Source organism: Centropristis striata, chromosome 24 (genome assembly GCF_030273125.1).
Source record: "Centropristis striata isolate RG_2023a ecotype Rhode Island chromosome 24, C.striata_1.0, whole genome shotgun sequence".
Classification (NCBI taxonomy): domain Eukaryota; kingdom Metazoa; phylum Chordata; class Actinopteri; order Perciformes; family Serranidae; genus Centropristis; species Centropristis striata.
The window spans coordinates 12869861-12895274 of NC_081540.1; the positions used below are offsets into that span (position 1 = coordinate 12869861).

The 25414-nt window shown below is 37.1% G+C and overlaps 2 protein-coding genes across 2 annotated transcripts; both read right to left on the reverse strand.

Annotated features, from left to right (window-relative positions):
• Window positions 1–575: 575 nt before the first annotated feature.
• On the reverse strand, window positions 576–18096 carry LOC131963041 (major facilitator superfamily domain-containing protein 6-A-like). The gene is made up of 7 exons (XM_059328177.1): window positions 17846–18096; window positions 14195–15746; window positions 10122–10219; window positions 7591–7752; window positions 6539–6637; window positions 5719–6014; window positions 576–2582 (listed from the first exon to the last, which is right to left on the reverse strand). Exons 2-7 carry the CDS (start codon window positions 15742–15744, stop codon window positions 2382–2384), a joined length of 2406 nt encoding a protein of 801 aa, XP_059184160.1. The 5' UTR covers window positions 15745–15746; window positions 17846–18096; the 3' UTR covers window positions 576–2381.
• A 1411-nt stretch (window positions 18097–19507) lies between these two features.
• Window positions 19508–24010, reverse strand: LOC131963042 (slit homolog 1 protein). Its single transcript, XM_059328178.1, has 2 exons — window positions 23472–24010; window positions 19508–21066 (listed from the first exon to the last, which is right to left on the reverse strand). Exon 2 carries the CDS (start codon window positions 21050–21052, stop codon window positions 19985–19987), a length of 1068 nt encoding a protein of 355 aa, XP_059184161.1. The 5' UTR covers window positions 21053–21066; window positions 23472–24010; the 3' UTR covers window positions 19508–19984.
• Window positions 24011–25414: the final 1404 nt, after the last annotated feature.

The window sequence follows — 25414 nt, forward strand, 5'->3', positions numbered from 1 at the left end:
AACAAAAAAAAGTACTTTTTTTACTCTCCTACATTTCAAGCCTTTTCCTAAATTTTAAACATAAAGTACTTTTTTACTCAACTACATTTAACTGACAGCTGTAGCTACTTTTTACACATTTTAAAAAATGATGGCAAGCTTTAGTAGTATGAGTCTAGAGTGAAAGTAGCATTACCCAGAGGTGGCAGCAAGTTTATTTTGCGATCCTCAAGGTAAATATTTCCCTTTTTACTTCACTACATTTATCGTCTTGCATTAGCTACTTTAAAAACAAAGATTTGTTAAAAAATGTTATAAGTAAAACGTCCTTCAAAAGTGGAAAAGTACTAATTTGGTAGTTAGATAATTAGGTTGTTAAAAGATAATTGATAATTCTTTAAAGTGCTGAAAAAAAGGAAACATTTACAATCCCAGACAACTAAAGGCTCCTTTAATTCTACACTAAGATCTCAAACTGGCCCTCACAAGGTGAGTAAAACAAACACGCACACAGTCATTAAACTCAATCTGGGGTGTTATTTGTGATATAAACATTTAATAATGTTTTTCACCATGATTAAGATGCTGATACTGAATTAAAGGGCAAAAACATCCTTTAATCAATCAGTTTTACAGAAAAAAAACAGAATTTCTTCATCTTGCTAGCTCTGTTTCTGAGGGAATTTCCATCTAGACGACACGAAAATCACACAATACTGGGAATTGTTTGGCATGAAAATGGAAAACAAAGACAGTAAATATAGCGTGTCGGCTATTGGCAGCTTCAATACAAAAATATTGGAATCGGGCTTTAAAAAGACCCTCAGTGAGACAGATCTTCCTGTTGGAGTGTCGCTCAGTAAAGGGCTCCTCGTTGACATCTCATCATAATAAGTTAGAATAAAGATAATGATTAAGAGGCTTACAGTGTGTTTAAAAGAGGCACTTCTTCATCACCGCTCCTTCGGTAAATCATATAAATATATCTCAACCAGCAGTTACTGAGTATTAAAAGTGTGTTTTTGTTTTTAAAGAAGTGACGAAATCTGAAACAAAAGGTGAAAGGTCAACGTGTTTCCTGTCATGTAAACCCGCATATAATTAAATATTTTGTAATTTTTGTTTTTATTGTCAAAGGCAATAAGTGCATGTTTATAATTCATTTAATTATAATTTTCCCCCCTTTTTTCCCTTTGTTTTTTAGTTGAATTGGATTTAAAGTGCATGAAAATTGATTAAAAGCCCACAATTAATACATTTAAAAAAAAAAAATACCTTTCCAAAGTCAATGACTAAATGTGTTTAATAATCCTAATCTCAATACTGACATGACTAATGGTGATTATGTTTTTTTATGGTTCTTTTTTAAAGTTTTAAACTTGCTGCTCAATAATAAATAAATATGCAGGATAAATCAGGGTTTCTGCAGGATTTGACACACTAGATTAAATACTTGTTTCATGATCATATTGGCCAGAATATTTCCCGTTATTTCCCTGCAGTATATAACAATAATTCCTGAAAATGAAGTTATGATTTAGTTTCTGTTTAGCCAAATTTCAGTCAACTTTCTTACTCATTTTATAATTCATGTCGACGATTATTTGTTTGTTGGGAAGATAAATTATAAAATATATTAATTTCTGGGGGGGAAAAGCATTTTTATTGTGAATTTATGTGCACAAACTCTAGTGTGCAAACTGATGGTGTAAAAAAACAAAAACAATTATCACTCAGAAGGTTCAGACTGGAAAACTTTTGTATAACAGTGCATGAAAAATAAGTACTGCAAATAAAAAAAATCTCTAAAATGTTTTTTTTTTTTTGCATTTTATTTTTTTAAATTTTGTGCTGGCATATGAGGTATTTTAAAACACTGTTATTGTGGAACTGCAGAATTAAATCCACGTTTTGTCAGATTTCATCACTTTTTAAAAATCTAAATTAAGTTAATAAATAACTTTGAAGGATTTTCCTTCACTCTCCACCGGTAAAGGACAGTAAATATAATGCCCCAGCGCTAGGAGGGTAGTTGAATTCGACCACCTCTAAAGGGGCAAATGCCACCAAGCGCTCCCTCCAGCTTCAAACAACACTCCCCGTTGCAAAAACAATCCACTAAAATGAGTCAGACTTGAGTCTTAAAACTCTTCTAATTAAAATGAGTTGCACCATTTTTAAATTATTTCCAGAATTATAGGATAATTGTAAGATAACCGTTACAGTAAATCTGTAAAAATACAGTGTTCAGTTCAGATCCTGACTCATCTCTACCTGATCAGACAGATTCTAAGGCTGAACTCGAGACGGACCGACTTGTTAACATGAATATTTTTGCAGTAATAAAACACACACAGTTTAAAGCTCAGTGTGTGTAACTTAAATATCCTCCAAAGGAACAGTCAGTGTGTGTCTTCAGCGGAGAAGGCTGGGTTTTCTTGTCCCGTGTCTGGGTGCGTTTGGTCTTTGTCCTGGTTAGAGTCTGCGGGTGCTAGGTGGGAGCTGTTTGGTTGCTGTGTGGGTGTATCTGTGCCGTCATCAGTCGGGTTTCTGTGTGACGTCGCCACCGCCTCGTACTCGGCCGACGCCTGCTCATTAGGTACCTGGCAACAAGAGGAACAAACAGTGATGGCGTTTGACAGGCAGACCAGTTTTGGCAGCAGGAATGTTTTATTTCACCGTCCTTTATTTATCCCTCGTGCATCACTTCAAAGAGCCGATCTGATGTCCTCAGACGGTAGGAATGTCTGCGTGAATCAAGTCATTATATGTTCTTATTATTTTCCACTTTGACCGAGTTAAATTTTGATTTTCAGGATTTTAACCCCTTTTCTGTTTACATAATGCTAAATGCTAGGGGATTTTTTTATTTTATTTTTAAGACATTAAGGCATTTTCATTTTTAGGGCAAACATATAACTGTAAAACCAGTCAAATCTGCTGAGCTCATGTTTTATTTGCTCCAGCATGTGTGTCTGTGTCCAAATGTATTTAAAATATGTATTTAAGGACCTTAAGCATAAAGTATGGAAGCTTTATATAACATTTGTTTAGTTACACTGTTGGGTTGCGATCGGTCGATTCATCTTTAATTACAATTTTAAACAACAAATGTATGAAACGGTATGATACTGTGATGGTAGGAATGGTGGAAATCTAGTCAAAAAAAGTCTGAACATGCCACACTTGCTGAGCCGATCACAGCTGTTTCTCTTGCATGGGGCAGTTTAAATCCTACTGCTGACGTCCAGCACAACTCTTCAAACTCAAATGTTTTCACAAACACATTTTTGTGTAATTTGAGAGAGTCCAGGGCAACATGTTTGTCCTGCTTGACTGTCCTGACAGACCAAGCAGCGAGCCAACCTGCATCTATGCAGGTGCATTTTTTGGTTCACGCTCACTGATGATGTACTTTGGAAATCAAAAATGAACTGAGAGGTTCCAGTCCAATACAAATTTGGAAATTAGTCACAATTCCAGGCTAGCAAACGGGAGCAAATGGATCAATCTAGTGGAAAATATAAAAACTACAATTCTGACTTGAGACTGAAAGCCTAAAATACTAGAATTTTATGATGCAATGGCTGTGGGATCAATGGGTTGAATGGGTTTGAATGGGAACATTTTAGTCCTTAAGGGTCTGAGTGTCTGTCTTCAGTTTATTTTAGACTTGTTATAGCAGCTGAGGTTCAACTTCTGAACAAAAAGGACAATTAGCAGGTTCTCTAGTGATGCACAAGGGGTAATTAATCATCCGCAAACAAGGAAAGAGCTAACTGACAAATATTGCTAGTCAATACAACATTAATGCAATTATAATGCTAACATGTTAGCCTCTCCTAGCTATGTTATCTGGGACGCTAACTAGACAAACTCTGACTTCAGACTTTAAAAAACTTCCCTTCATGTCTAACTTCATCTGCTGCACTAATCGGTCTTCATCCTTAGGAGCGGAGGACTTCCAACATGGCCGCCAGCCACGGGCGGGTGGAGGGTGACATCACCGGGGGAGTAAATAAGGCATGCACGCACCTCACATGACATCATGACACGGAGCGTGGGAGGTTCGCAAAACACATATGCATGCATGTACACGCCCACATACCACACAGGTACCGATGAGTCACTGTAACCACCGCATGCATCAACACACACACACACACACACACACGAAACCCTGGACGCCCCCCCGCACACACACACACACACGCAGACATGCAGTAGTTTTCCACCATGTCTCACCTTTCTTCAGAGTGTGTGTGTGTGTGTGTGGGCAGCCGGTTAGAGGAAGAAGTGTCAGAAAGTTAGTGAAAGATAGAGAAACATTTTCCTACACAGCCATTAAAGTATCATATACAACAGATGGAAAAGTATAATTATCATTATCATCATTATTATTATTATTTGGCACCAGCTGTGGCTGCAGCTGCAGTTTTGCAGTTATGACACACATGAGTATAGATATATAAGAAAAAACTATCAGCAGATTAATCAAGTGCAACACTGAATTCCTGCTTTTACATTAATAATCTAATTATCTAATATATAATAGTGTATTTTTATACTATAATACTTATTTTTCTTGATTATACCTAAATACTTTTACTGAAGTAACACATGCAGGATTTTTACTTTTTAGGAATGAGGCAATGCCTGCAATTGATATTTCATAATCATCATTTATAGATTATATGAATGTTATGCTTTTTTGAAAACATGAGGTCTGCAGCTTTTAGAAGCTACAAACGACATGTCAAAATATATCTTATTAAGAAGTTTTTAAAAAAAGGCATTTTTTCTCCATGAAATATTCAAGTGAAGAAGATAGTGAAATATTTTATGGATCCCCAGAAATTGGGTTTCAAAAAAGCTGCTACTATTGTTAAAAAAATTATATATATATATATATATATATATATATAGAAATAAAGAGAAACTTTAAGAAAATAGAAACAAGAAACACCTATAAAAATATATGCATTGTACTACTATATGTATTAACAAAATAAAGAGAAAATTGAAATTAGAAATGTGTCAAAATATGTACACCACAATATATAATAACAACATAAATAATAATAATAAAAAAAAGTTTAAATAAGAAGTTCAAGTACAGCATAACTGCAGTTAGGATGGCTCGATATTGGAAAAAATCATAATCAGGAATATTCTGTTCGATAATGGATCATGATTTTTTACCAAAGATTATTCATTACAATATTTAATAACAAAATTTAAAAAATAAATTTAATTTTAAATATAATTAATCTGAAAGACCATACATAAATGCAAAAAATGTACATAACCATAATACATTAAAAAAACTAGAACAAAACAAATTATATCAATATGTTGTACTGCCACAACCTACTGAAAACTTACTAACAAACATTAAATAAAAATTAATATAATAGTATTAGCATTAATAATAATATTTGACTAAAATAAATTAGATCAAATAGGTTTTAACATCATTATCTGGTTTTTAATCATCATTGGAAGCCAAAATCATAATTATAATGAATAAAATTTGATTAATCGCCCAGCCCTAACTGCAGTTATACTGCTGGTGTAGTAGTATTAGTATACAGTGTAGTATTAGTACTTTTACTTCAGGGTCTGAATACTTACATACACCACAGATATCTGTATCTGTGAATAGGTTTGGTGTTATTCGTTGTTATTTACAGATCTGTACAAAGTGTCTGTGTGTCTTTTAATGGTGATGTTGTGCACCTGCAGTGGTTGAGTCTCTGTGGGCGGGCCGCCGCCTTTAGCCAGGTTCATCATCTCCTTGATCTGGACGATGGCGAAGGCGATGGTGACCCAGGGGGCGCCAGACAGCACCCAGGCCGGCCTGCTCACGTCCTCCTGATCCTCCTGGTGTTTTGTCTTTTTGACAGGCAACGCGGCGGCCTGGCGAGCCGGCGAGGGGCTCCCGGCGGCGGCGGCGTGGCTCTGCACCAGGTCGATGGTGGCGATGGGAACCGGGCTGGAGGGAACCGGGATGTTCTCAGCCAGCATTTTGTCCTCTGAGAGAAGATGAGGAGAGAGGAAATGACACCGAGACAGAAAACAAGCGTACCTAACTAGAATAACTCTTTAAAATTCGGATTTAGATTCCAAAAAGTCTGGTTGTATTTCTCAACTCACAGATCACACAGAAAATCAACACAAAAAAGAGAACAACGGCATGTAACTAATCTAAACAAGACAAAAAAATTATAGAGGAAAGTAGTAAAAACATGGATATTATAAACTATTATTTCTAATATTTTAGTCTAGACAGAAAGGAGAACAAACTGAGCTTTTTATGGTTTAAACTGAAGAACTTTCAAGCTACCTAAATCCAACATTTCCACACTCTCTCCGCCTAGCTCATCACATCTACATTACTGTAAATGCAATTGTGAAAAATAAAGTTTACAGACTTAATCGATACCCACAATAATCTATGATAATAATAATACTATACTTTAGGAGGAAGTGGACTGTGATTCTGCATTTAAACCTGGTCAGTGGATTATTAATATGTGCCTTCCTGTCCTTTGCCCACCTTTCCCCTCAGCCTCTCCGGTGAGATACTGGATCAAGGCGAAGATGAGGAGGATGACGAGGGAGGCCATGCCGATTCCTCTGAACGTGGCTGCAGCACCTGCAAAGTAAACAGGAGGAAAACTGATAATGGTAAAAAACGGTGAAGTGTCAACTTAACTCAACTTGACCTACAACAGCAAACAAGACTATCGTAGCTTTTCTTAATGCTCTTCCTGGATCCAATTCCCAGAAACTAACCAGACCAGAAAAGTCTTTCTTTATATTTTAAGTGCATTTGTTGTTATATGAAGACATCTTAACCTCAGTTACTGAAACCTTTGACTTTTTTTCACATCACCACCAGTCTGACTTTGTGTTATTCCTTAGGTGTTATCATTTATTTGTTTATTTATTTGTTTGTTTGCCCAGTAGTGAGCCTCCGTACCGAATTCCCGCCCAAAACAACCCTCTGACCCACTCAGAGGACATTGTTTTAGAGGGTCAAATAACAAATTAAAACCAAACTTATGAGAAAAATTAACACATGGACAAACATCAGCTCAGTTAGAACTACCTAAAATGACAAAAAACTTCTTTGGGAAATATAGCCATGGAAAAAATGATTAGACATTTTTTGGACAAATATAATGCTAACAACAAAAATAGCTCATAAGAGTTTAATTTAAGAGCTGATATCTAGCCATTTTCCATGGTTTTCTTGTTAATGATTTTGGTTATTATCAAGAAAACCTTGTTAAATGTCTAGATATCAGCTCTTGAATTTACCTCTTATGAGCTATTTTTGTTGTTAGCATTATATTTGTCCAAACAAATGTACCTTTAGTTGTATCAGGCATTAAAATGAACAAGAAATTGAAGAAAAAGGGTGGTCTAATAATTTTTTCATGACTGTATGTATTCAATAGAGAGAATGATACATGACATGCACCGCAGCCAGCCACCAGGGGGCGATTAAGATGTTTTGGCTTCACTGTCTTTATGCACAGTCTATGGTACACTGCAACACTAGTCTTCTATGGTGTGTGGGTGAGTTTGACAGTCGTCTCGTACCAAAGTAGTTGACGAACACTCCTCCCACCATGGCTCCACAGCCGCGGCCCAAGCCGAGGTGGAGGCCCTGTAGGATGCCCTGTGCCGACGTCCTCAGGGCCGGGGGGACCGCCGCACTCAGGAAGGAGATACAGGCCGCCCAGACTGAGGCGTGGCTCACACCTGAGGGACACACGGGACACATTTGTGTCACAGCTGCAACAGAAACTACTCACAGGAAGTGAAAATGCAGTTTCAGAGTTGTTTCAAAATAAACTAGACCTAAAATGATGCAATAGGGTTTATATATACATATATATATATATATATATATATATATACATATATATATATACATATACATATACATATATATACACACACATATATATATATATACATATATACACACACATTTATATACATATATACACACATATATATACATATATATACACATATATATACACACATATATATACACACACACACACACACACACATATATATATATATATATATACATACATATATATATATAGATATATATATAGATGTAATGTTGGAAAACTTAAATTACAAACAGTAAAAATTAGTTAGTTAGTTAGGTACATTTTTTGTCCTTTTCAGGGATTTTTTTGATATTTAAAAACAATAGAAACAGCTCTTATCTTTCACCCAAAACTTCCTATGATTTCTAATATTTTGAGGCTGACTACACTTTAAACAGATCATTTTTGCACAAATAAATATGAAGAAAATGATGACCAAACAGATACAGTAGAGGGATTTATTGTTAATTGAACGTGGGAGATCTGCAACTGTAATGTTTGACAATTAAGAGAAAAGGTTGACCTCTCTCTTGTTGAAAGTAAAATGTCACTGTATTGTTTATTTTTTTGGCAGTTTTTCAGTTCTTGCCCTCGAGTAAGATTTCACATGTTTGAGGGAACAGCTGAGAGTCTGAGTCTCCATGTTTGTCTTCGAGTGTTTTGGCTTAAATTTCAGTGGTAAAAATCACACATTATTTATCAGGGTTACAGAAACTGTGATCGCAACATACCACAAAATGAAATATGATTCAACATTGGTATCATTATCATCAATACAGACTAACAACTGCTCTGTTTAAATCTCCTTTAAAGCACATCACTTCTTCTTTAATATTCTTTATTTTTATTCTTCATTTCTACAGAACAAATACGTTTCTGAAATTGTTCTTTGGCTTTTTGACCCCACAGATTTTTGTTATGTGTAAGTGGTTACAAAGAAAAATATATTAGATTTATTTTCATCAATTTGCTTCTGCTTGAATGTTATTATTTTATGTCTTTTTCACAGATATATCACTGTCAGTATGTATCAATGGGCGATTATTAATTATATTACGCATCAGTGAAATTATTTGAAGATATTTTAAAAACACTGTTGTCGTTATGTAGTTTGTCCACCAGAGAGCAATGACAAGTTTATATTTCATTTGTAAAATTCCCTACTCAGCCATATCTTGGTCAATATTTACACTAAATAAATTCACAAATATTTATATTGGTATCTGTCGGTATATAAGATATATTCACTGCACAAAGTTAAATAACCCTTCTGGTTTGGACTGCTCTGTTGTGGTTAAAAGTTCCTATATGTAAATGAAAGAGGCAGCAAAAGTATTGAAATAGTTTTTGTTTATTCTGTGAGGAGTCAGTGTTTTCTCAGGGCGGATATCTCAAACAAACCACCCAAACACTCTCCTCCAACCGATAGTTTACAATCCATCTACTTTAGATTGATTTTGCTTGAATGTAAACGGCACATTTCTGCAGAGACGAGAGATTTCTCTGGAATTTGGGAAATCTAATCTCCTATAATAAGTCTATAATAAACTGTGGGCTGCTTGATAAGGGCAAAAATCATAATCAGAACTATTTTGTTCAATATTTGGACTACTGTTGTTTTACAAAATTATTCACTGACTTTGGAAATATTGTGCATTCATAGAACATTAACTGTAAAAAATAAACTGAAAAAAGGAATAAAAGGGAAAAAGTGACATAAATATATATAATAAAGTAAGCTATATATATATATAAATATAAATACATTCAAATAAATAATATAAACATAACAATTTATAAACTGTTCCAGTTCTGCAGATATAAAAATGAGCAAATTAGTGTTTTTTTAAGTGATTATTATTAAAAATGGACATTGTGGACAATGATTTCTCATACTTTGGGTCTGTGAGTTTAGATATGAGTTATGAAAAGGAGCACAACGATGCAAATTGTAGCCTCGGCCTCCTTAAAGTTTCACAACACCCCGAATGCCTCTATGAGGCGTGCGAGCTCTTTGATGATGGTGTGATGTCTGAGAGGTCGTTTGAGGCGACGTGGTATTACTGTAAGTGAGTGACGGTAATAATAGGCTGAACCGTCGGCTGGGGAAGGAAAAAGGCCGTTTGATAAGCGTCCTGTTAGACAAACACAGCGGCTTCCTGCCCTCTCCCCAGGGTCCTAGCTTCCACACATCTCTCTGCTCTGATGGACAAATGTTACCTTGAAGGACCTCCATGGGCAGGACGGTCCAGGCGTTCTGCAGGTAGGAGATGTACAGGTAGCGAGCGGTGTTGCAGGCCAGCCCGATGTACAGCACCCTAAGAGGGAAAAGAGGGAGGGGATAAATATAAAACCTTTTGTGAAATCACACATGTAGACTTTAAAGCGGAGTAATTCAGTATAGATTGTTGATTGCATTTTATTTTAATCCTGCAACTAACTAATGAAAGAATAAAGGAATAAAGAAATTATCTTATTATTCGGAAGAATCCAAGGTGACATGTGGAAAACTGTCCACTTTTACTGACATAAAAGACGATTGAAATCTGTATATTTGAGAAGCAAAATCCAGAGCATGATTGATGTTTTTTTGCTTGAAAATGACTCAAAAAAAACCATATTTAGGTTACATTTCCCCTGAAGCAAAAGGTATTGATAGCTATTTAGCAGGGGTATTAGGTGACAACTGAAATCAATGTAAAAGACTCAAATGTCATTTGAGCCAGGGAAGTCATTTCAGTAATTCAACACCCATAGCTAATTATTGTATATAGTTACATTATGTCTCTTTTTCTAAAGCTATCCCTTGATAATGTTAAGAAATAGACCTTTAATCAATCTGACGATGTTGTCCTGTTGCTTGAATATCTCTTTGTAGTGCCTGTGGATGCAATGCTTTTTGTTTTTTAAAGAACATTTCATGTTATTATTTTTGACATATCCATTGGTATTTTCTTGTAGATGTGCTGAAAATGCATTTTATACCAACATAAAATGGCAAGAAAAGGCAAAATTCCCCAAACATGAACTGGATATAAAAGCAACTGCCAAATAAAGTCTAAATGTTTTTATTGTTAAACGTAGATAATGTCTTCAAGTCCCTGATTTCGCTTCCCCCAAAGTAAAATCAACCCAAAGTGCTTGATGAAGTTTGTTTGATTATGTTCTCAGAGCCTCTATGTTCCTATTTGTATAACAGCTTTGCTCTCATCAGGACAAACAAACGAGACAAAACGAACATCACACACCCTCAAAGCGCTAGAGGATGTGGGGTCGGTGTTATTTTCTGATGCAAGTTTCTTTCAAACACCTGCAGCCTGCAGTGACTCATTAACATCCTCCCATCTTTAAACAGATGGATGGCCATCAGAGTGAAAAACCTGCAGCGTGCAGTTTGTTTCTGCTTTCAGTCTTTCCAGGAACGCAGGAAGTGTGTTCGCAGCAGAGCGCTACACGAAACTCTGAAGAAAAAAAAACAATGTGTGTGCTGGTTTACTGTTAGTTTTACTTTTATTTTGTCATAGTCTCACTGTTTCTCTGATTTCTGATGCAAAGGTGACAGTTGTATTGCAATCAAAAGTACTGTATATTGTGATAATGTAAACTTGGGGGAAAAAAAAGTAAAATCCACTTGAGAAACCTTTAATAGATATATTATATAATAACATTATAATCATTTAGGACAAATTACTGGCTTTAATGATGTAATGTTCAAGATAAAGTAATATATTATTAATAATTTGGCTGAATTTTGAAATTACTATCTTGAAAATACCTTGTAATGAATGAAAGCTTGATGTTTGTTTGGTTAAATTTAAAGCTGTTAGCAGCCACTTAGCTTAGCTGAGCATAATGGCTGGAAACACAGTGAACCTGCTAGCCTAGCTTTGTCCAACAAACAAAATCCACATCTAAAGCTGATAAATTATAATGTTAAATCTTGTCTTTGTTAAATATTTAAACTGCAGAAAAAAATGAAGTTTAAAAACTAAAAACAGTGGTTTTATCCGCTATCTGTTTTATTTTACTAACTGACTATTACTTGGCTGAGGGCAGAGCTGCAGCTTTACCAAACTTTCAAGAAAAACACATATTTACTTATAGAAACAATTTTTTTGAACACAACTTAAACATTAGAAGCAGTACAAGAAGTAAACATAAAAGGGAACAGTGTCTTAAAAGAAGCAAAATTAATCAATGCAAAAATCTAACTAAAAATTGTGAGGAGTTATTGGATAATAGCCTCTAAATCGCCTTTAAATAAAGTGAAGTGTGGTTGTATGGGGTACTTATCAATAGTTATACGCTATATTAGAATAGCTGTATCACTTTACCTGCTGTCAGACATCTACTGAAGCTGTTATTTATGTGCTTTTAAAGCTACCAGACTCGTTTGACAATAACTAGTCTAAAGCTGCCTGGTCAGTCAGTTAGTTTGTGTTAATGTGTGACTTCCTCGTTCTGAACTATAAGATTAGTTTGGATTCACCAAAGTCACAGTAACACAAACAAACTAACTGATTGAGGCAGTGGGAGACCAGCAACTCTCACTTCCTGTAATTTTTAATTTGTGCTTTTGTCAAAGGAGTCTGGTGGCTTGGTGTCGGTAAACCTGTCTGCTTCTCTAAACTGGGTGTGCTGACCACCTTCTAATGTAGGTTATCCACTCATACAACCCAGGGTTTTCGCTATATTCATTTTGTAGCGGCTGCCCCCTAAGAATACGGGATTGTTTTATTTTTAAGTTTTAAGTTTCTGAGTGAGGTTAGACTGCCTGATAGAGCAGATGGCTAGCAAACATTACTGGAAGAGAAAAAGCACACTGTGGCCAGTCAGCCTCCACTTGTTTTCCCGGTGCATGTATTTAATAAGCGTTACGGTAACAATGCCTTCAAAATAAAAGCAAACACATGTATCTTTCAAAATCAGAGCATGCAGTGTTTAGTGTGCACCACATAATTTCCAAGATTTTCAAAATATGATCCCTTAAATAAAACAGAAGAACCAATATTCTCCCTTACAATAATATCAAAATATGCAAGGATTAAGATGGAATAGTGACATTAGAATTTACAAGAGGCCACCAAATTTAGGCTTTTAGGGCAAATATTTTCTCCGGGGGAGCATGCAACCTGACCCCCCTTCTGAGACCTCATAGTCTCAGACAATCCTGTGGGAAATACTGGTTCTAAAGCTTGTTTTGCAGTCGAGTGTCATTTTTTATACTTAATTATACTAAATTGCTGATTGATATTTACACGTGAGGGGCAATAACCCTTTACCACAACTGCTGTAAAACCCCCTAGAGGAAACACTGCAACCACAGTGCAAAAATTCCAAACTATCCCTTTAATATGAGGCTTACAGACAACATCAGCAGCAGCAGCAGGGCAGGTGTATTTGTTTAGTAATTAATTATAATCCTTTTGAAAACACTCCCTTTACTTTAACTCCACCTCCTGTTGACTCAGGAGTTGCTTCAGAGTCAACAGCAGAGTCGTTGTGTGTTTTTGATGCAGGTACAGAGCTGCAGCTGAAATCTAACACCGAGCTCTCAAATGTCCCCGCTCCCCGCGAGCTCCAACCCCGGATCCACTCCAACAGAAACCCCCGAGCATCAATGGCAGCTTTGTCTCACACATTCAGTGTTCAGTGCCGATGCTGCTGCAGAGTGGAGGACGGGTTTACTGCTCATGTTGAAAAGATTCCCTCATTTAATGTTCAATGTATGCATACACCAGTTAATTATCTGGCTGTACTGAAGGAAAATACAGCTGCAAAAGATGAGGACGTCAGTCATGATTTACAAGATCAACAGGGCACTGGACTTGACATGAAACTGAACACCAACTGGTTTAAAGAGAGTTATTTTGTATTTCTTTGGCTTGTTGGCTACCGTTTTATCCTAAAAAATGTATTATACTGAAAAAAACAACGACTATAATTATAATGAGAAAAAAACATCTTGAGGTAACATTTACCTGTTTTTTTTGTCCTGATTGTTGGCAGAATATAATTTTTTTAATTAGTTGTTTTTTGTTGAAAATTACGTGCAAAAGATCTAGTGATTTATATTCCATCACAATCTAAATCCTGGACTTTCCCAAAGGAGTTGTGCAACATTATTTCTGGAGAATCTGCTATATTTCAATCACTAAAATGAGATAATTTGCTGCTTTTTCACCGCTTTTCTTTCACTGTAAACTGAACACTACTGGAGATTCACTTTGGCAGCTGAGAACTTTTGATGGCTTTTTCTGACATTTTATACACATTCCAGCTGTGTGTCCTACCTGACGTGTCCGACCAGCTCGATGAACTTGTGGCTGGTGAAGTAGGCGGCGAGCTCAGAGATGTGGCTCAGGATGGAGCAGACCCCGAACAGTGTGGTGGTCCCCTTCAGGTCCTCTAAGTGCCAGTAGAGGAAGCTGAAGACGAAGCCGTAGCCGAAGCCCATGAACCAGGCCACGAACAGGACGGAGCTGTAGCGCACGCTGCAGAGCAGCTTCAGCAGGTCGCTGTAGCTGAAGTCCTGCGGAGCGTCGGGGCTGGTGGGCGTCTGCTCTGACGAGCTGGACTCTGGCAGAGCTCTCGGGCTCCCAGCGACCTCCACCCCCTCTGGAAGCTCCTGCAGGTAGTCGCCACCTTTTTCAAAGTAAAACTGCGTAGCAACGATGAACGCCACGCCCATCAGAACGCCGAAGACGATGAAGGCGATCTGGTAGTTGTGGAGGCGGACCTCGGGCACGATGCAGTCGATGCTGTCAAACACCACGGTTAAGTGGGTGTGGTCGATCCAGATGCCCACCAGCAGCATGGCCAGACCCCAGCCCAGCGAGCCCCACATCCTCTGCAGGCCGTAGCGGTCGCGAGCCTTCCCGAGGTACTGCAGGGTGACGGTGTCCACGATGGTGACGGCCGGAGCGCTGAAGAACTCGCCCACGATGATGACGAGCAGGATGAGCAGGAAGATGTTCTCCACCTGCTCGTTGTCGTAGGTGATCTGGTACTCCTTGGCCTTGGTCGGAGCAGGGGCGGCGGTGGTGGTGGTGGTGGTGGTTCTGGGGAGGGTGGTGTTTGGTGGGGAGAGCGTGGAGTTTGGCTTGAGCAGAGTGGTGACAGCCTGCTCTACGGGAGCTGAAGTTGCGTTTACGTCTACGCTTCGCCGGCGCCTGCGGAGCGCACCGATATAAGAGTCCAGGATCTCAGGAAGTCCAGCCAAGTCTAGAAAGCTCCGGCGGCTTCTGGTGTGGTTGGTGGAGTTGCCGGGCTGCGTTAAGTTAACATTCGGGAGCGTCGTCATCGCAGGCGTCACCGTGGTTGGAGGCGCGGCGCCTTTCTCCTCGCACTTCATCTCAGCTGGTTTGACAAAGCCGATGCCGCAGTTGAACACCAGCCAGCAGAGGACGGAGAACAGCAGCACGGCCTTCCCTTTCTTGAAGCGGTCGGCCACCACGCCCCAGAACGGGGCGCTGCAGAACTCGATGAAGTAGCGGATGCCGACGAGCAGCCCGCTGCGGCTGGCCGACATGCCGAGCTGCTTGTAGTACACGGCGAGGAGCGGGTGCAGCGAGCCGTAGGCGGCGTAGAAGAAGAAGTAGAAGACTTTGGAGACGAGGAGGTGAGTGTTGATGCGGAGGCACATCCTCTCGCAGCAGTCTATGGAGTCGGGCTGGGAGGCCGCCGGCTGCTCGGGCGGCGTGTCCGAGGGCGGCGGCGGTGTGGAAGACGCCCCCGCCGGCCGCTCCGCTGACATCGTGTTGAACGGCTCGGCCAACACATACTTCCTCTTCTGCTCCTCCTCGTCGTCCGTCAGGATGGCAACCTTGTCGTCAGCTGCCATATCTGAGAGATAAGGAAATGAGAGTGAGAGCTGCACCAACACTCAATAACCAAATGAGTTCCACTGAAGCCACCTTCGCTCTGTCTGCTCTTGAAAACCAAAAATGTGTTTGGCAGGACTCTAACACCATAACAGGGTCCTCTATCTTAAAAATAGCTTCTAATCTGTATTTTAAATCCTCTTCATGAAAACACAAGCGCCTTAAAATGACTCACAGTGTGTTTCTTTCTCCAACACCAATACTTCCCTCAGACTGGCATTAATCAAACAGCCAATACTCACATAAATTCTCACATAAAATCTCTCTTTTGGGGAACATTTGGAGAGCTTTAATACTGCAGACAGTCATTAAAATGCTTTATTTGGGTGGTTATACAAATTACAAGTGTGATTAAGGGTTGTTAAAGGAGGTGTCTAATGTCCTAAACAGTCCAGAAACAAATGGACCCAGAGATAAAAAGAGTAACGACACTAAATAAAGCAGTTTCATTAAAGAGTGTTTCTTCAACACTGTTCAGCAGACACAGGGCTCTTGAAGGAGCTGCGAGTGGAGCAGCCCATAACCTTTGCTCAGCTTGTTTCTCTGATAAGATCCAGACGTCTGATGACTAAATTCCTTCATCTGGTGAAAGTATAGTTAAAAACAACCAAAATCTAAAACATTTATCCTGAAAATGTGGCTTAAAAATGGATGAAAAGTCAATTTATGACAGCTTCTGGTTGACAACATTTGACAATGAATGAATGTAAAACCTTATCAGAAAATATAACTTAAGTCAAGTTGCTTTTAGACTCCCACCAAAGTCCACCAATGCCTGTGATATTTATATTACATACCTTACCTAACATATGCAAGGTACATGTAACATATTATATCTTTAACAAGTGTTGTGTTAATAAATCTAGACTTGATGTAGATGAGGAGAAAAACAGTGAAACTGTTTGCTTACACAACTAAAATAAATATTTTAGTAGTGTAAACTGGGTTAGAGACCCAGGACCGTGTCATAGGCTTATTAAAAGTGATAATTAAAACAAAAGTGATAAATACAGATTCTTTAACCCTCTGGAGTCTCCAAAAGCACCAAAGCATGACTTGATGATATACCAAGTAAAACTGGAGACAAGCTCAAATATATTTTGTATGAAATGATAGAACTGGATGTAACCCTCCTATATGTTATATTAGCAAACTTTGTTCACTTTTGCAACATTTCAAATTCTTTATTGAACAAGATAGTGTTTTGAATGTTAAAAAAAGATTCAAAGTCACATTTTATGTTGGACTAAGTGACTAAAAAAAAGACACAAAATGACCCAAAAAAGACACAAAATGACCAAAAAAAGACACAAAATGACCAAAAAAAGACACAAAATGACCAAAAAATACACAAAATGACCAAAAAAAGACACAAAATGACCAAAAATTGTTACGCTAAACACACAAGACACAAATAAAATAGAGTCCCACTAAAATAAAAACCAGAGTTGGATGACAGGATCACACACAATCACAAGATCACATTTATGTTGGTTTTTCTTTCTTTTTGGTTCAAAATGTTGATCCAATAAGTCAGAATAAAAAATCAATTATTATGTCATATAGTTGAGATTGTGCTGAAAAAAAAAAATACCAACAAGGCATTTAAATATTTTAGAAGTGGTGTATACAGGCAGGATGAAAAGGATTCAGAAATGGACTAAATAGCCCCAGACTCCATAGAGTTAAGGACCTTGTGAACAAAAGTCAGCGACCGCTGGGGGTCCGCGGACAGCCGTTTGAAACCTGTCTGTCCGTCACTGACTGTCACTGAGGGTAATTTGCGGAAGTTGTTGGTATCTTAAACAAAGCGAGCTTATTTCGACCGTAAAACAAGCCCAGTTTAACTCATTTAAATGTAGAAAATGAAGAAAATGAGCCAAAATGGCGTTGGTAATTTAAAATAACAAAGAGAAGCGGATAAACTGTAAAGGAAACTGACTCAAACGCCTGTCTGTCATTCATCCCATTTTAACCTCAATAATTAGACTCTTTCTACATATTTTAAACAGACTGAAGGTTAAATAAAACACCAAATTTAGTAAAATTGTATTCTCTTACCTGCTCAAGTCACCGCTCCCATTAAACTATGACTGCGCAGTTTCTGTTGAATTTCTTTCTCCTTTGTTGGGCATTTTTCACGAGAAAACGGTCATAAAGGTTACTTTAGTTTTAGCGGATAATATTTTAATTTACCGTAACGTGTTCATGTTTTTATTTTAATGTGAATATAAAGTGTTTCTCCGGCTCTGCTCTCTTTGTATTGAGAACAACAGCAGCTCGTCAAACCGGAGCTCCCACCTGTCCTCCTGACACATGACCGTCAAGTCCGCCATCAGGGATGCTACAGCTTCCGCCTCATGCTTTCAAAATAAAAGCCATTGACAGATTATATATCGTCACCCTGTTAAAATAATCGCCTAAGTCATTTTTTCAAGTTTTACACTGTGTGTAAATTATGTAATTTAAGAGAAATAAATGACTTAGGCAATTTTTTGAAGTTTTTTGTGTTTCCTGCGAAACTTGAAAAAATTAGTTAGGTGATTTTGGTATTTTAACAAGGTGATGAATTGGAAGTCTAAATAAGTTATATTTCCTGTCATTATGTGTTACTCAAGCTGTATATTTCGTTTGTGGATGACAAATGTTCTTTCTGCAAGACTGTAAAACAAAATGTTATAATAATTGATATTATATTTTATAACATTTTGGAAAGACCGTTTATAATACACTAAGGATGACAGTGTGTAGTATGCAGCACAGCTTATACAGTTTTCATTTAAGTAAAATAGTAGTTAAAATTAATAAAGCCAAATTTCATGGATAAAATAGTTATTTTAAATTGAAATTGAATGTTATTTTGAGTCTCTAATATTTGAAATGTTGTAACAAAGAACAATTGCATGCTGGCAGCTAAAATGTATTCGGATTTCTTTTACCAAATTGATTTTTATTTATTTATGATATTTTATTTATAATACTCTATGAAGTAACTTACCTTTCTTTCTTCAAATAAAATGGTATGATAATATTTGTAAATAAATATTTATAAATATACATCTGCAAAGCATCTCTCTGTATGGAGCAATTAATTGTATACAATTAAATCTATAATAAATAAGATATTAGCTGACAGAGAGAACAGATTTCAACAATTTAGAGTAAAAAATTGATCTTTTGAGCGAGATAGTAAAAATGTTCTGCTGTCAAATTTTCAATCAGACAGATGTCATGCTTTTATTTTGTTGATATCCTGTTGCGTCTGTGCTAAATTCTGTTACTTGACGCAACGGAGCGACTCCGCCTAAAAGGTCTCCAGTGTCTCTATTAAAGGGGAAACTTCCATTAATCACAGTGAAAACATATGAAAACATTCTAGTAATTCAGTTTTAAATTAATCTAAATGACTATAACAGTAAAACAGGACAGCATAAAAATGAAACATTAAACTCACCACTCAGCAGCACAGATGGGATAAATGTCCCTACAGAGATACGATTTGGATATTACAGCACACATTTATAAATATTAGTACATTTAAAAGAATTAATAAATAAAAAATGTAATTCAATGATTGTCAAAGCAGTACATCTGTTTCACCTGCAGATGGCGCTGTAGACTTCCATGTAACATTGAAACAGTTGATGTAAATGAATAATGTGGGAAAATGATTATCTTAAATAAGAAGTTTTAATCGATAAAATGTCACAACATCCTATTTAATGTTTGCCAAACTTGAATTAACATCAGGAACAATAAAAATACACTGTAACTGCACCGCATCCATACACATTAATGAGATATTTACCATTTAAACATCTAAAATGAGAAAATAAACCTTTTTTATTAATTTAATAGTTCATAAATATTTTTGCATTTCAGGAAAATAAAGTGTTTCTATCATGAAGCAGATGTTTTAGAATAATTCCCACCACAGTGTCAGTTTATGAGAAAGCTTTTTCAGGCTTTTTGGTGTGAAGCAGATGGAAAATCCGACAAAATGAACCGCAGAATCTCAAATCTCTTTCCAGGCGTGCAGATGTTTCTGTGGGATTTAAACAACGAGGCCTGTAAATATTGCCTGAAAGTTAAATGCTGCGTTTTAATCTTCTAGTCTTAGTGTGCCAGATAGTAAAGTGTGTAAAAAAGACAGAAAGAAACTTAACGGTGATTTATTTCAGAAGGAAACAGAAGAACGATTCAGTAGTCCGACTCATCTGAAAGTTCTCCCTGCTGCGTCCAGTGCTTCCTCTTCTTCTTCTTCTTCCTCTTCCTCTCGCCCATCAGCATGGCGGCCAGCACGGTTATCACCACGGTGACGGTGATGATGAGCACGGTGACCGTCTCCGCCAGGCACAGCTCCGTGTCCACGTCCATCAGCCGGTAGTCCCTGAGGACCGGCGGCTCCCTGCAGGTCAGGTTGAAGTAGTCGTCCAGGAAGAGCCTCTGGATGCTGCGCAGCTTCCGGAAAACTCTCTGCAGGTCGCAGTCGCAGTTCCACGGGTTCCCCTCCATCAGGATGTGCGTGCTGTAGGTGTGGATGCTGAGGAACGTCTTGAAGTACACGGTGGACATCTGGTTGTCGGCCAGGTTGAGCAGCGACATGCTGGTGAGCGGCTTGAAGACGCCCAGCTCCGTCTCGCTGATCCGGTTCCCGGCCAGGTTGAGGACCTCCAGCGAGCGCAGCATGGAGAAGATCCCGCTCCTCAGAGACGTCAGCCGGTTGTCCTCCAGGTGGAGCTGCCGCAGGCCGCTCATGGAGGAGAAGGCCCTCACCTGGATGGTGTGGATGCTGTTGCTGCTCAGGTTCAGCCTCTGGAGGCTGTCGAGGTGCAGGAAGCTGCGGCTGTCCAGGCTGCTCAGGCGGTTGTGGGCGAGCTGCAGCTCCCGCAGGAACGTCAAGCCGACGGAGAACCCGTCGGTGAGGGCGGGGATCTGGTTCCAGCTCAGGTCCAGTTTCTGCAGGAACTCCAGCTGGGAGAAGCCGCCGTCCTCCACCACGCTGATGTTGTTGTTCTGCAGGAGCAGGACTCGCAGCTTGCGGTTTTTGCTGAAGGAGCGCTCGGGGATGACGGAGATGTGGTTGTCGGACAGGTCCAGCAGCTCGGTGTTGGGGGGGACTCGGGGGGGCAGCTGGGTGAAGAGCGCCCGAGAGCAGATGGTGAACTTCAGATCTCCTCGACAGTCACAGCCCAGCCCGCAGGAGCTGCTGTGAGACCTGGAGGACGCCTCGGTCACCAGCAGGAGGAGGAGCAGCAGCTCCTTCATGGTTCCAACGCTCTCTGGAAACAACCACAGAGAGTTTCTACACATTATCATATCAAATTTACACTTATTATGTAAATGAATTGTTAAAACTGTGAACATCAGGGCTTTTCTTGAATAAAGAAATTAATAGTCGACTAACAGTCATACGATTTTTCCACTAATTGATTATTGGAGCTGCAATGATGAGTCCATTCATCATTAAAGTAATAATTTTGAATGTTGAAGAAGAATTTAAAATAATTTCTTGAAACAGCAGAAACTTCTGTTCAGATTTCCTGCTTTTCTCTGTTTTTCTATCATATTAAACTTAATATCTTTGGGTTACTTAATGACAAAACAAGACATTTATAGATATCAGATCTCATGAATGCATTGCATTTCATAAGTATCCCCAAAAATGAAAGGCGAGTAGCTCTACTAGGAGGAGAGCAGGAAGGAAGGTGGATGTTACAACCAACCCAGGACCTTCAATCAGGAATCCATCCTTGTGTCTCATTGTATGGACTGAGAAAGTGTTTTCTAAGCCTAACGCTTCTCTTTTTACACAACCTTTGCCAAGTGTTTAAAACAGCGATCATTATGTTTGAAACAGTGAATGTGTCGTGTTAACATGACTTGAAATAAACAGAAGTATCGACATAAAAGGATCTGGATTTGCTGTTCAAACTGAGAAAAGCAGGAAATACCCATGTTTAAGGGGACACTACAGGTGAATAGAGTCATTTTTTAAACTTATATAACCAAATTTGAGAAGTTAAAGTTAAGATTTAAGGCTCTGAACATGAGAAAAATTGACTTTAATGGTTTTTATACGTTATACGTACGTTTGTTTTGGATGTTTTATTTCCACTATTCTGAAAGAAGGCATGTGATGGGAGAAAAATAGCCCAAAACCTCTAAATTGACCAGAACATGGAAAAAAAGTGTCTGTAGTGTCTCACCTTAAGAGGCCGAGTCAGCATTTTTTTTGCCATTTGTACTTGAAAAATTACCATTATCAGTTATTAAATAGTTTTTATGTCAACTGAACAATCGTTTAGTCAACAAAATCATCTCAGTGTTAATGGACTAAAAAGAGGAAATCATTAACTATAACTGATTATTTTCTTGAACAGAACAATCAGACTATTATCACAGTGATTACAGAAAGAGGAGCAGAGACAGAAGATTCAAAAAGACATTTTTAAAATGAGAAAAATAACTAAATAAAACTAAACTAATAAAATAACGTGCTCCTACGTTCTAATACTTCAATAGAAACAGCTGTCATAAACTAAAGTAAATAAAGTTTTAAATGAAGTGGAAAGTGTTTTAAAAAAATATTGTAGACATAAAACAGAATTATAAACACGCAGTAATATGTTTTTATATTACTGCGTTATATGTTTTTTAAAAGGATTCAAACTATTTATTGGGCGTTGACTATATGGTGATTTTTTAAAAATCATATTAATTATTTATAATTAATTTTGTTTTGGACTTAATGTCTTTTTTGTATTTTTTCACACATTTTTGGTCTTTTCTACATTTTTTAAATTAAAAGGTCTAGTAAGAAGACTTTATTAAGTTTTTATTTATTTATTTAACACATTTTATATTAATATTATTTATTTAATTTAACAAAAAAAATTGATTCAAAACTTAAAGCTACATCTCAGTGTTAATGGACTAAGAAGAGGAAATCATTAACTAGAACTGATTATTTTCTTGAACAGAACAATCAGACTATTATCACAGTGATTACAGAAAGAGGAGCAGAGACAGAAGATTCAAAAAGACATTTTTAAAATGAGAAAAATAACTAAATAAAACTAAACTAATAAAATAACGTGCTCCTACGTTTTAATACTTCAATAGAAACAGCTGTCATAAACTAAAGTAAATAAAGTTTTAAATGAAGTGGAAAGTGTTTTAAAAAAATATTGTAGACATAAAACAGAATTATAAACACACAGTAATATGTTTTTATAACGGGTTATATATTTTTTAAAAGGATTCAAACTATTTATTGGGCGTTGACTATATGGTGATTTTTTTTAAATCATATTAATTATTTATAATTAATTTTGTTTTGGACTTAATGTCTTTTTTGTATTTTTTCACACATTTTTTGGTCTTTTCTACACTTTTTAAATTAAAAGGTCTAGTAAGAAGACTTTATTAAGTTTTTATTTATTTATTTAATACATTTTATATTAATATTATTTATTTAATTTAACAAAAAAAAATTGATTCAAAACTTAAAGCTACATCTCAGTGTTAATGGACTAAGAAGAGGAAATCATTAACTAGAACTGATTATTTTCTTGAACAGAACAATCAGACTATTATCACAGTGATTACAGAAAGAGGAACAGAGACAGAAGATTCAAAAAGACATTTTTAAAATGAGAAAAAATAACTATTGTGTTTGTCTCACCAGCAGCTGCTCCCGTGTCTCCCCGTCTGCTTCACCTGCTGACAGCCGGCGCCAGGTGGAAACTGGACATGACGGAGGCGAGGGAGGGCAGGTTGTCACGGCCCGGAGAACCCGACGAGCGACACCACAAAGAGACGGAGTGATGGAAAGAGACACAGAGAGGAAAGGAGAGGGGAGGGAGAGCTCGTCAATTATTCACCAGGCAGCGCCGGGGTTGTGGGAGGGGGTTATGAGGGGAGCTTTAAGAGATTGAAGCTAAACTGGGCCACAGAGCAGAGAATTAGAAGGTCTGGACAGATTTGATTGATTGCAGGCGGAGGAGTGTTTATCTCCAGGTTTATTTATAGGTTTGTACATATTTAATCACAATAAGTCTCATATTCTTTTGATCTGCATCTGTGGCAAGAAAGGTTTTACAGAAGAGAAGAAAAAGGTGTTTGGCACAGTATTAGGATGCTTTTTTAGACCTGAAGTTCAAGTATCGGACAATGGTTGAAAGAAATGTCTCTGTGTTAACTTTAGGATACACAAGAGATGTTTAGAAGTATTAGAGGGGCGTTTATGAATGGTGTTAGGGACAAGGGGTTATCTCAAATATATTGGATGAGAGTGGGGAAGGGTCATTTCTGCAACACAAGCCATTTAAGCAACAGTTGTAGATGAATGTAGAGAATTGTAAGTGTTGAATATTAAGGTACAGGATTGCAAAACAGTCAATGGCAATGTTTTTCCTCCTGCGTCTCTTGACTATTACTGTATTGATGTAACAAGTCCAGTCATTTTTTGCGCTGTAGAATCATCAAAGTTTATCAATTTTTCTTCTTATTGCAAGACAATAATAAGGACAAAACAATAACAAACAGGACAAGGACAGCAACAATAATTCCTCAAGAAATAATACAGCATGGTTATGTTAGTTTAGTGTGTGTGTGTGTGTGTGTGTGTGTGTGGCTTAAAGATAAGTCTTGGGTGAAGATGGTGCATGGATGAGAAGAGAGAAAAAATAAAATAAAATGATAATAATAATAATTATTATTATTATTATCATTAATAATAAAGGATGAATGATGAATGAAGAACAGCCCTGGAAATGACGGCAAACAATGACAAGTGATAATAAAAATAATAATAATAATAAAAATAATAATATTAGTTAAAATTGATAGGTAATTTAAGCAGGATAACAGACAAAAATAATAATTAATTAATAATTAATTACAAATAATAAAATAAAAATACCAAAAAGTTTATCTTATCTTATAAGAGCCATTTAAAGCTGTTAATCCCATTTTCTGAATTACCAAATCATATTTCAAATGCATAATGCTGTAATGCCATGAATTATGAACAATGCACATAATCCTCCAAAATAAATATTTTAAAGTAACCTTAAAATAATATTCTTTAGGAAAATAAATCTTTAGGAAATGTACTTGATTATTAGCATTGGTAGCTAAGAAATGCTAGTTTTCAATAAAGCAACATTTAATGTGGAAGACATTTCAGTGCAAATTATGTCAGAATGTAATATAAATGTGCACATTGTTTAAACAGTAATAAGTCTAATATTAAATTGAAATGTTTTTGTGCCAGAGGGAAGAGATGTTTAATCAACTGATCTCACACATCCATAATTTATTATAAATAAACACTTTGAAAGAAATGTAAACAATATCAGGCAGTGCTGACGTGTAAAACGCACTGTGCACTGTGTTTACTTTCACTAATAATTCAATACAAACATGAAATATTAATGTGCTCCTACGTTTTAATATTTCACTAGAAACAGCTGTCATAAACTAAAGTAAATAAAGGTTTAAATTAGGTGTAAAGTGTTTTAAAAAAATATTGTAGACATAAAACTGAATTATAAACACGCAGTAAAATGTTTTTATAACTTGTTATATATTTTTCAAAAGGAGTCAGAAACTATTTATTGGGCG

Bases quoted from the DNA above. Each gene is read 5' to 3' on its own strand.
- LOC131963042 (XM_059328178.1), bottom strand. From the start codon at position 21,052: ATGAAGGAGCTGCTGCTCCTCCTCCTGCTGGTGACCGAGGCGTCCTCC.
- LOC131963041 (XM_059328177.1), bottom strand. From the start codon at position 15,744: ATGGCAGCTGACGACAAGGTTGCCATCCTGACGGACGACGAGGAGGAG. The intron at 7,753-10,121 runs GTAACATTTGTC...TGTGTCCCTCAG, and splicing joins GCCCATGGAGGTCCTTCAAG to GTGTGAGCCACGCCTCAGTC. The intron at 2,583-5,718 runs GTGCACAACATC...TCTTGTTGCCAG, and splicing joins CAGAGACTCAACCACTGCAG to GTACCTAATGAGCAGGCGTC.